The 11,568-nt window shown below is 35.6% G+C and overlaps 2 protein-coding genes across 2 annotated transcripts in view; one reads left to right on the forward strand and one right to left on the reverse strand.

Annotated features, from left to right (window-relative positions):
* Window positions 1-860: 860 nt before the first annotated feature.
* Window positions 861-6,172, reverse strand: LOC110454965 (MIP18 family protein FAM96A-like). Its single transcript, XM_021504807.1, has 5 exons — window positions 5,885-6,172; window positions 4,428-4,592; window positions 3,942-3,991; window positions 3,355-3,400; window positions 861-2,257 (listed from the first exon to the last, which is right to left on the reverse strand). The coding sequence occupies exons 1-5, from the start codon at window positions 6,021-6,023 to the stop codon at window positions 2,160-2,162; spliced, it is 498 nt and encodes a 165-aa protein (XP_021360482.1). The 5' UTR covers window positions 6,024-6,172; the 3' UTR covers window positions 861-2,159.
* A 103-nt stretch (window positions 6,173-6,275) lies between these two features.
* Window positions 6,276-11,568, forward strand: part of LOC110454964 — a 31,365-nt gene continuing 26,072 nt past the window's right edge. The window contains exons 1-2 of the mRNA XM_021504805.1: window positions 6,276-6,487; window positions 11,160-11,408. Coding sequence (XP_021360480.1) covers window positions 11,330-11,408 — 79 coding nt within the window. The 5' untranslated portion in view covers window positions 6,276-6,487; window positions 11,160-11,329. The remainder of the gene's footprint in view (window positions 6,488-11,159; window positions 11,409-11,568) is intronic.

Below are 11,568 nucleotides of genomic sequence, written 5' to 3' on the forward strand. Positions count from 1 at the left end.
AATTTGGGATTCTAATAACAAGGCAATACCACCTTATTACCTTAGGATATCCATCAAATAACTATACCATCAAAAAGAATGATGGTGGGTTGGCAAAATTAAGGCAAGTCAATGTATTTTTGATAGTTTTTCTACATTCTATTTTGTAGCAAGTGACCTTGACCTTAAGACCTTGCATCACCATGTAAAAAATATTAGAATTGTGAAAAAAGACATGTTGTGTTGCAGACTGATAATTCGACAGATGGACACCATCTTTGATGCTGGGCTATCACAAATAAGGTTTGTACATTTGAGGAACAAGAAAGTAATATTCGTTTTTATTTGTGTTCATTCTATTCTTATGTAAGCACCCACTGTCGACACCTATAGAAGCGATTTTTACATGCATTAATACATTAACCAATGGCTTCATGTCCTATCCAAAACAATCTTGACCCGTATTCATTAAACCGTTCTCATGCTCAAGCCTTAATTATTTCTTGTACCGGTTATGAATTGTTTAAAAGCTCTTATTTTGTCAAAGTTTTGGAATAATATTGAAGAGACATGAAACCGAATACTGTTTTCAATATTTACATTTGACTTTTTGATTGTTGACAGGATTTAAGCGAATTACAAGAAAGCTGGCTTGAGCACGAGAACGGTTTCATGAATACGAACCCCGGTCAAAGCCTAAAATAGTTCTTCAGTGGGCACAAGATAATACTGTAACACTACTGAAAATTCTTCATTTGTCCTGGATTCAAATCAATTAACTTAGCCTTTGGCCTAATTACCAATAAACCCTCTATAAGAGACATTATTTTTTTCAATTCTCTCAAAAACATCATGTTTGTAATGAAGACACAACTATTGCGCTGGACATGAACAATTTTATTGTAATCAAAGGGAGATCATCCTTACTCCCGCTGTTTCTTACAATCAATGTATTACATTCTCAATCAAATGTAAATAACAAAATGAGACCAAATAAGGAACGGATACACCTCTAGATGCACGAATAATTGAATACTTTTTTTGGATAAGATGCAACACTACTGCATCTATATAAGTGTTAGTCTGAGCATACATAATACCATGTCTGGACTCGGTAACATTGCATATTTCACACAAGTCAATTTCAAGTATTTATCATCTGCCAATTTAGCTCAGTTACTTTATAATTAATGTACCTCGTGAAGTCTACTGCTATTTCACTTATGACCAATCTTGACCAAAATGTTGATTTTACCAATGAAATAATAATGGTCTGAGCCTGTCAAACAGGCCATTCCCATCCAAACGGATATTAATTCTATAACGTTTGATAATAAATAGCTTTGGGAGAGCACTAATGTACATGGACAAATGGGAGTACAGCTGTTCTTTGAAATCTTCATAAAACCAGGTGAAAACCAAAATAAGCATTACCTATGTAACAACTGTACTTCATTAATATATACATAATAGTCATGCAATTAAAAGATTTTTGACAAGTGTAAATGATAACTTGTGAACAAGTTAATGGTTATGATGAGAAAGTGGAGACAAAACACATGACCTCGTCACAGATTCTGATCAACAGATATTTTAAACATTTCAATATACTACATGTATACAATGTATTGCATCTTACAGACATACATTATGTACCAGTATCACGGATGACTTGCATAAACCTTACCAGATATTTCTGACTCTTCATTCTAATTCAAGCATGAAGTGGATACAAGATATTAATAGATAAAGTACAATGTACATGTATGTCTTTTTTATTGAAAGGATTTTCTTTAGTCAACAGCAACCCATCTTTTAGACAGGAATTCCAGTCCAGTCCATATTGCACAGGCGATAATTTATTTTAGCAAAATGAAATCTCCTTTCAATGAGTTAAATGCCAAGAACACGGACAAGATGATCCTCTCTGACATATACCACACGAAGGTACATGTAAAACAAGATTTCTCATAGTTTGCAGTGTCCATCATCACTATTTATCACAGAAATTTCCCAAATGCCCCTGGGATGGGGTTCAGTACTCCTCCCCCGGGGAGGTGTCTGGTCCGTTGGGCTGGGGCTCAATACTCCTCTCCCGGGGAGGTGTCTGGTCCATTAGGGTGGGGCTCAGTACTCCTCCCCAAGGGAGGTGTCTGGGTCGTTAGGATGGTGCTCACTGCTCAATACTCCTCCTCCAGACACTTGTCCACAAGTTTACGGAGGTTAGGGTTCTCCATGGCAGCTGCTATCCTCTCTTTGTCATTAATTTGCTTGTTTACTTAAACAGAAAGAAAATACATTTACAATTCATAAATGCTAAGTTTGTTTTGAACACAAACAGTCTATTCATCCTTTTCTAAGATATTTGGACAGACTTGGAGGCAATTCAATATTTAGGGCAATTTTGGGATTGGTGGAAGTAATCTGCAGGCTTAACCTATAAGCACTTCTATCAAAAAATGTAAAATACACCATTTTTTTCCGAGTTGGTCTACTGATAATCTTGTAAGATAAATGCATCATGACTAAGATCTGACCTTTAGAAAGACATACACACTGTATGCGCTGAGCTACATAGTTACCAGTCAATGACAAACCTTTTCTAGGTCCCCTGCCAATGCTGTCTAGTAAAAAGGATAATAAAGTAACAAGAAATGTTTTTTAATACAACTCGCTATCTAAAGATGTCTGTGTGTTATAAACACTTCTGATCAAAAGTTTAAAACATCTTTGTTTGCATATCATAGTAATTCAATTGATAGTTCATGTGTTAAGATTTTATCTCATCATCATATGACATTAATTTCTCTCATTTCTGTGTTTACCAGACAGAACTGGGATTTTCAAATTGTGGCAAAACCCTTGGCAACCCTTGGGTTCAACCAAATACAGAAACCCTCGGTAGGAATTTCCCTATCCTACCCACCTAGGCAATAAATAGTCCTATGATCTTTGATGTAATTACACACTATAAGACATGAACCTCATTTTCTCATTGGCCAGGCATCCCAAAATAGGTCAACGGCAGAGAGGCAATGCTTATTTTGGCATACCGTAACAGTAGGAGGGTCTTCCCAGTAGCTCTGAGTGAGTGTTCATATCTCCTAAATTTTAAGCAACACAATAGCCACACCCACAGTACAATGTATTCTATTTTCACACGACTGCAAAAGGCAAGGACCTTTTCTGTACATGTAATGTATCTTACATGTAATGTAGTGTATTCTGTGGTTGCCTTGCTCAATTCAGGGAGGTTGATATCATATAATCAATTATTAAACTTATGTGGGTAAAACAATGATTTGACAAAAAAAATCATCTGATATGTTAAAGCAGTTATTTATGGTAAGATTTTCGCTAACAATGACAACTTACTCTCATCTGCTGTGGAATGCTTGCCTTTCTTTATGAAAATATCCAACTGGAAAATAGATACATATCAATTTCAGTACACACTGTGGTTATAATGTATTACAACATGTTTTCCCATACCTGTATAAAGTCATTGTATGATATATATCATGCGAAAAATATACTGATGACAATTATGATTCAGAGTGATTATTTGAAATTACATTTAGAAGGTGTGGACACATTCTTGTGAATAAAACTCATAATCATTAAACCCTGATGTAAAATATATAACTTTTTGTGAGAAGGGAGCTAACTCACCCATTACTTAATACTACACCTAATTATAAGGGCCTGTTCGTTGCAGAACAACCGGTTCGTCTATTTTTAAATGTAACATTTTAGCATTAATCCTGGCAGACCTGCAAAACTTTAAACTATGGAGGCCTTGCAAGGCTTTGTCAAGGCTCACCTGAAAGCAGCATCAGATTACTGGGTCCAATCTTATTTCATAATTGAACAACTCTGGTCCAACTGGTTTAACTGTTTGGATCGCTATAAACAAAAGAGGCCTTAATAATACATTTTGTACTCAGATGTAATGAACTTACCTTATATTTTTCTGTGAGAGATCTTTGTAACTTTGACCGGATGCATAAACCTTCAAACATAAATGTGTATATTACTTTACTTGATACAGAAGTACTGAAATATGTTAATGAAGTTATATAAGTACCTAAATTAGTTGAAATTCTCATCAGTACTGTCCTAGTTCCTAAGGCAACAATTTGAATTTTTCATCTTTGCAACAGTCCAATTCTTAGGATGACGTTTTCACCAATGTTGGTGTTACAACATTGTTGATTTTTTTTTTTACCTGGAAACCATAGCATGACATCCCATAAGTCACATTCTGACAATGGGCCAATTAACAAGAGTTACATGCAGCCTTGAAACAAGTTTACCAGTATCCCTAACCACCATTCATTCTTTGAAACAAAGATGAATATTCCTTTTTTCAAATTACAGGCCCCTTTTTTTTTTCAGATGACACATCATTATTGTTGCCTGTGTATGTACTATAAGTATAATGTTACCTATGAGGGGAGCCAAGGAACAGTGGGGCACTGTAGGGATGAATTCTATCCGGACACCGAACTCATCCTCTCCACATTTCTTCACAAAGACATCTTCTTCGCGAACCACTTCCAAGTCTTCCAGATTGGACGGCTTCTCTGGATCCTCTATTCCTCGGATTAGGTCTGTAAAAAACAGCAAGAAACATACAGATTATAAAGCTTAATATTAGTTTTTATCAATCAATTCCAAATTCAAATCCTTAGAAAAGAGATAGATCTTAATTTCACCTGCAATAAACTGTTGTTTGAAAGTAAGTTAAACCCTACTTAGCCTCAAATTTTATGATAATTGCAACTAGGAATTTGCTGATGAAAATTCCAAGCATATAAAGACAATATCATGCTTTCTCTGACAAAAATCTATCCACTTAACATAGCCCAGTAAGTATAATTTAGTTGCCACTTTGAGTGTGGTTGCCTGGATGGAACAAGTGTACACTCTACATATATTGATCACCATTTTACCCTACAATTTTCAATGTCTTTGACATCTTGACCCTCCTGATCATTTGGGAATAGTTTCCAAAAGATTGTTGACAAATTTCAAAAATATGGAGGTTATATAATGTTAGCAGATGATTCAGTTGGAAAGAGGGTTAATTTGAACATGTTTTGTTGTAGGGCTATTCAGTTTTTTTGGAAAGAGGGGCTGGGATGGAGAGCTAGTTTTTATGCCTTGATATACTAACTGGAGGAATAAGTCTCTCCAATTTTACAGCAGCAGGTTTACTATTGACGATGTTATATAAAATGGTAAGATGAACATCTCTGTCTTTCTGCAAAGAGACAAAATTGTATGTGGCCCTAACTTCCTGTTCCACCTGATGCACAATGATTGTACCTGTGCACTGCTTAGTAAGCATCTAGTGGGCAACCCTGATTAGGCCAGTATATATGTAGGATGAACTTGATATGAACAAATGCAGAAGGACGAGGAATAGTGATAAAGATAGTGCCATTGTTGGGGCTTGAACCTGCGACCCTTGGCCTAAAGAGAAATTCCCTACTTATAGCCGACGCTTGTAAGGCAACCTAATCAATGCACACTTTTTATACTATTCCCTCCTTTTTCCAAACACCAACCCAGGTTCTTTGACTCCCTGCTAAATGTTCTCCTACCTTGAAGGGGGAGGGTCAATAGCACCAGTTTGTAGTAGGACGAGGAATAGTGATCAAGATAGTGCCATTGCTGGGGCTTGAACCCGCGACCCTTGGCTCTCCAATCTCTCAAGTCTGATGCTTTACCGCTGAGCTAAAGGAAAATTCCCTACAGCTGACGCTTGCAAGGTAACATACTTATCAATGCACATCTTGTACATAAACACTAAGTGTGATTTCTACCAAACATCAAGTGTTGAAGCTGCTAGGCCAGTAAACATGTCGCCGTGGACAATAATACATATAGTGATTCCTACCGAATATCAACTGTTGAAGCTGCTCACACTCCGTGTCGTCGCCGTTAGTGTTAGCAATAGCTGGTTGGCAAACGTTGCTGGCACTGGTGGCCCCCTGGTTCGAGTCTCCATTCGATACTACCTGCTTTAGATTACTCATATCTATTCATTCATTCGTGACATTATTGAAAATAAATATATACTTGAAGGTTAGCACAGTTGTCAACGAACAATTTCACTAAAACGTCAAGAAAACAGATCGTCAATATGAAGACTTCTCGTCCTTGGGCAGTCTGAAAAAAGGTCAGAGGTCATTTAAGCGGAAGTCAACATCTTTAACGGTTTAGTTTAAAATCAAATTAATTATGTGTTCTTGCATTTGTTTAACCATAAAGGATCAATAAAATCATGATAACAGAGATAAAAAAAATATGTTATTTAATTTGCTTCACAACAATTAAATAAAAACGGTATAAAACTGTCTGATCGAACGCACCTGTCATTTCAACGCATGTGCACTGGTCTACTTCCGTTTAGTCCCAAGTAATGATGAAGAAAGGACAATATCTTCGTTCGAAGGATTCTGCAACTGAATGGGATATTCTTCGCGTCACAGATCCGAAAGTAAGTATTTCAATTATAAAATAATCAACATAAAACATGCAAAAGCTTGTCGACATTTTCCTGTTTGTCAACATTTCCCTTCTTTGCATGACTGGCATGAGTCATCATCGGCTGTGACTGGCTACAGGCGATGTTGTTGTTTATCAAAACTTAATTTTGTTTGTCAGTGGGGAGTTCAGGCCATGTTTGGCTCAGAGCGAACCTCAAGCCATATCTGGCACTGTAGCTGTATCGGCCCATCACGTTATTACAGTCTACGCGGTGCTGTGTATCATTTTTACTTGCGTCAATATCATATGATATTGAAATGAACCGACTTGTAAGAGTTGCTAATGTTAAAACTTGGCAGAGATATATACACATGATGTCTGAGACATTTATAACCTTTGCCCTCAAGCCTCTCATGCCTGGGAATTTGCCACACTTTTCCTGGGCAACATAACATCCTTTATTGTTAAAAAAAATATCATACTGCTTACTGTAGGGTATTTACAACATGTTTCGTCTGAACAAATGCACATAAATTTGCATGTCAGGGATTTAAAATTGTTACCTTAAGGATATCATTTTAAATGTTCTTAAACCTGGCTAAGATACATCATATGTTATAATAGGATTCACCAGAACAACTGTATTGTATACATATATGTGCATGTTGTACTTGTAGTTTGAATCACTTGTAACACACAATTGAACATTTAATTACACAATTTAACAATATGAAAACATATTTATTTCAAGTGTTTAAAATTGACATTTGGCCATGATAAGTATAAAACTATTAAATGACCTCAGACGTGAACAGTATCACACTGTTTATCGACAACAAAGTGTCAGCCTGTCTGATTTCAGACATAACACATGCTTTTCACTTTGAATTTACATATATATATAGTGCATCAATCGCAAAAAAGAAATCTAAAATCCAAATCTATAAATCCAATAAGACATTTCTGTTCAATGTTGGATTTTAATGAAAAGAAACAGTTCAAATACGAGTAAGCATGCAATAGGGTACCGTAGGGAAAAATTACAGTATAATATCAGTATGGTTTTACTCATTTATAAGTTTTTAATGATGATTTAGATGTTGTTTCTCCTTGGCTGGAAAGACATTTGTTAGTTAGAAATCCACTGACACCTGCCACTTAAACGTATATATGGTTGTACAGTTAAAGATTTCTTCATTACTGATTAAAAACTTAAAGAAACATAGTCTCTCGTCGATTTCTTGACATGAATTGTTCATAAGGAGTATCAAATTATATTATCACTCTGCAAACTCTTGATCACAATTTCCTTCTGCTAAAATTCCATATTTTCCTTCAGTAATTTATGTTTATTAATCAATCAATTAATTAATGTTTCCCAAAGAAATAGACATCATTTGCACCTCTGAGAGGACACCCTGACCTATTTTACAGAGCGTGGAGATCGGCTGCAAACTTGGACTGAAAACTTTTCAAAACTATGACCTTTCCATATGATTGTTTGAAAATGTTTGTTTTAATAATAATAATAGGAAATCAATAACTTATGTATTTACCAAACACTTGAACAAGATAATTTTTTACATTCATGAACCCTGTAATGTTCCTAACTCTATACAAATTGCTGATTAGACCTCATCTGGAATACTCGACAAAAGTTTCATCACCATTTTTGATCCGCGACAAAATTACAATCAGGAACATCCAAAGAAGAGCAACCAAAAAGATTCCAACTCTTAAAAAGGTACCATACGAAGAACGTCTAAGACAACTCAGACTCCCAACTCTCGAATATAGAAGACATCGAGCTGACGTAATTCATACCTATAAAATATTAAACAACATGGACATTCTTGACAAGGGCAAACTATTCCATGAAGCTGAAGACAACTGAAGACATTCTTGACAAGGGCAAACTATTCCATGAAGCTGAAGACAACCGAACAAGGGGGCAATCGAGGAAACTATTCAAAAGAGTATGCAGACTGAACGAATGTGGTAATTTCTACAGCAACAGAGTGATAAATCTGTGGAACTCTCTAACAGAGGAGGTAGTAATTTCTCCAACGCTCAACACCTTCAAGTCACGGCTCAACAGCCACTGGAAAATCACCCGACAAAATTCAAGCCATCTTTTTACTAGTGACATATATATGTAAGTCTAATCAGTCAAAAGTGAACAATGTAACAAATTGACTGTTTGGCACGGACCATGCTTTTAAAAATCACATGTTTTTAACCATCAAATTGTAAAGGAGAGGAACTAACAGTGGGAGTTGAATACTTCAACCCTACCAGATCAGGAAATGAACCTGTAATTGTAAATAGCTAGCAACCAGAAGTCACATTAGTACGTGTGTATATTATACATCACCACAAGCTACTAGCTAGCTTACAAATATGTCATCTGAGCGAAACTGAGCGAAATGATCAAGGCCTAACAAAGGGTTGTTTTCTGTTCCCAAGATCTGTGACCTGATAACTGAGGAGGCTAATGCCATATTGCATCTTCATCAAAATGACGGTGTTTGTAAACCAGAGTCTGGAATTTTGTTGATTTGACAAATTGTTTTCTCTCATAATATTTTCGCACAATTTACGTAAAGCACTAATTTCTTTTTCGCAATTAGAAATCCAAATTCGCAAATTGCAGAAAATGCAATCGGTGGCGTTAGCAGAGTATCATGAAGAATTTGTTGACAAGTTTACAAAAAAGACTTATTTCACCAAATTGTNCACGAAAATGGACGCTGATGACGATGTGTCGAGCCACCTTAAAGGTCATTTTGTCCTTAATTATATTCAATGAGTTGTTGTTAGACATTGAACTCTATAAAGCCAAAAGCAATCTTATTTTTATTAATTTTTATTTGAACTCAAAAAGTAAGAAATACTGATACCATGGTAGTGTCAATGTAAGAAGAGGGAAACAGATTTGAATTGAGCGAAGTTAAGGTAGAACTGATCTGGGCTATTTCGCTCTTAATTCCATTTGCAGTACACCAGTTGTTTCACCCTAAATCCTGTTTGCCCAAGGTTGTTTTTCCCTAATGCATCTGTATATACACATTTGGAGTTTAAATGTTTTAATGGTTAGAAAATAAACTTACTATTAATATCATGTTTCACAAACAATTGTGTTGTCAGAAGAATTTCATGCAGGTGTATGCTACATTGTATATGCAGATCTGGTCTACCATGTACAAATCTAACGAGTTTAATGACGTAAAAGACTGCATAAGCCATGCACAATTTAACAGACCTTAATAAGGTTGCCCTAAAAATATCAAAACAACTGAATGTGCAACAACCCGGTGTGATGTGTGAACAGGAAGTAGGGTGAAACAACCGAATACCAGTAAAATAGCTCAATCTTTCAGGAAGAATTTGGTTTCAATCAGCTATAATTCTGAAAAGAAGGAAGGATGTTTGCCTGTACGTTTAATGATTTAATAATAATAATTATTCAGGAAAAGCCCAAAGGCAAACACTACAAAGCAATTTGATATACATGTATGTATGTAATTTACAAAGTTCTATAATTTACAAATGTTTTCTTACCCTGGAATAGCTATATATTGCCCATCAAAGCCATNCTATAGACTCAGGTGACCGTTAAGGCCCATGGGCCTCTTGTTTCTGATGGGGTTACTTTAAGGTATAATTGTATTATAATGAATATATATGCATGTACGTCTTAAGATATAATGAAAATGACTAGATATAAGAAATGGGAAAAATTTAATTAATGAAGTAGCCATAAATATACCAAAAAAAAAAAAAAATCAAGTCTTTAAGTGTTTTTTTAACTTGAATTTTGAAGTTGTATATATTTTTGACCTTCTTTATGTACTCGGCAAGTTTATTCTAGTATTATGATTTATCATGGAAGAAAGTTGAGGATTCTTGCAATTCTAGTCATCAGACTCAATCTTGTATGATACACACAGTCCTGGATTGAGAAAGATTCTTTTAAATGGGAAGGGCATTTATATATATCTTGTAAACGATATTGAAAACATGAAACACATGATTGTGTTTGAGTTCTTTAACTCTAAACTTTGCATTGCGCATGTTGCGGTTTAATTTTGAAGCTCTGTATATGTAATTCTTGTTCTGCAATCAAGTTTAATTTGATACACTTTATTCTGACTGTTTTGAAATTTTCTGCGATCTTGGAAAATAAATGATAAAGCAGGTGAAGATTTTAGTTATGGTGCCTTTTCTGCGTATTATGGATAAGCTACTCATCTTATGACTACAAGTAATTTTGTACATCAATGAAGAGCCTGGCATTTGTTCTCCTTTCCTTAAAGCTTTAAGCTTTAATGCCAACCTACATGTATACACTGGATTATTTCATTTATCTATCATGTATATAATTATGAATCCGACTCTTTTAGTTCATACAATTTGAACATGATAACCAACCAGCACTCATTTGAGAAACTCTGTATCTTCCAAAATACACATGTATTTCTTTTTTCACTACCATAATCTGAAACTGGTTTTACAAGCCCATTGTCAGTATGCTTCCTGTTAATAAGCTAAGGAGAATAAAGGCAGCATATTTTTCTTTGACCATATGCCAATTGCTCTGTCTTAAAACAAGAAAGTATACATGTTCCTGATTGCATTTCTGATTCTGTTACAATGTATGCTTCTGTATTTTGTGTTTACAGGGCTGTGTTTGGGTCCCAGTCGTTAGTGGTGTGTAAAATGTCCAGACCATCATTTTACAGGAAAGTGTTACATCCTTGTTCAACGAAACCAGCAATACCAGTTTTAAAACTTCAGATCTCATACAGCCTCAATTCGCTACCTTGGATCTTGAGTGAACAGATCTTGCACCATGGACCAGCAGCGACTACTTCATCAGTTCATACAGCGAACTGGACTAGAAGTAGAGGCTGCAGACAGCATTCTTCGGCGTAAGTATATATAGTCCAGGTGTTAACATTTAGACAGCTGAGTAATTTTATATCGTGTAGACCTGTGTTTATTTGTCCTAAAACTGAACATGTGATTTTTATACGCCCGTCGAAGACGGGGATGTATTATGTTATCACGTGAGCGGGCGGGCGGGCGGGC

Source organism: Mizuhopecten yessoensis, unplaced genomic scaffold (genome assembly GCF_002113885.1).
Source record: "Mizuhopecten yessoensis strain PY_sf001 unplaced genomic scaffold, ASM211388v2 scaffold8123, whole genome shotgun sequence".
NCBI lineage: Eukaryota > Metazoa > Mollusca > Bivalvia > Pectinida > Pectinidae > Mizuhopecten > Mizuhopecten yessoensis.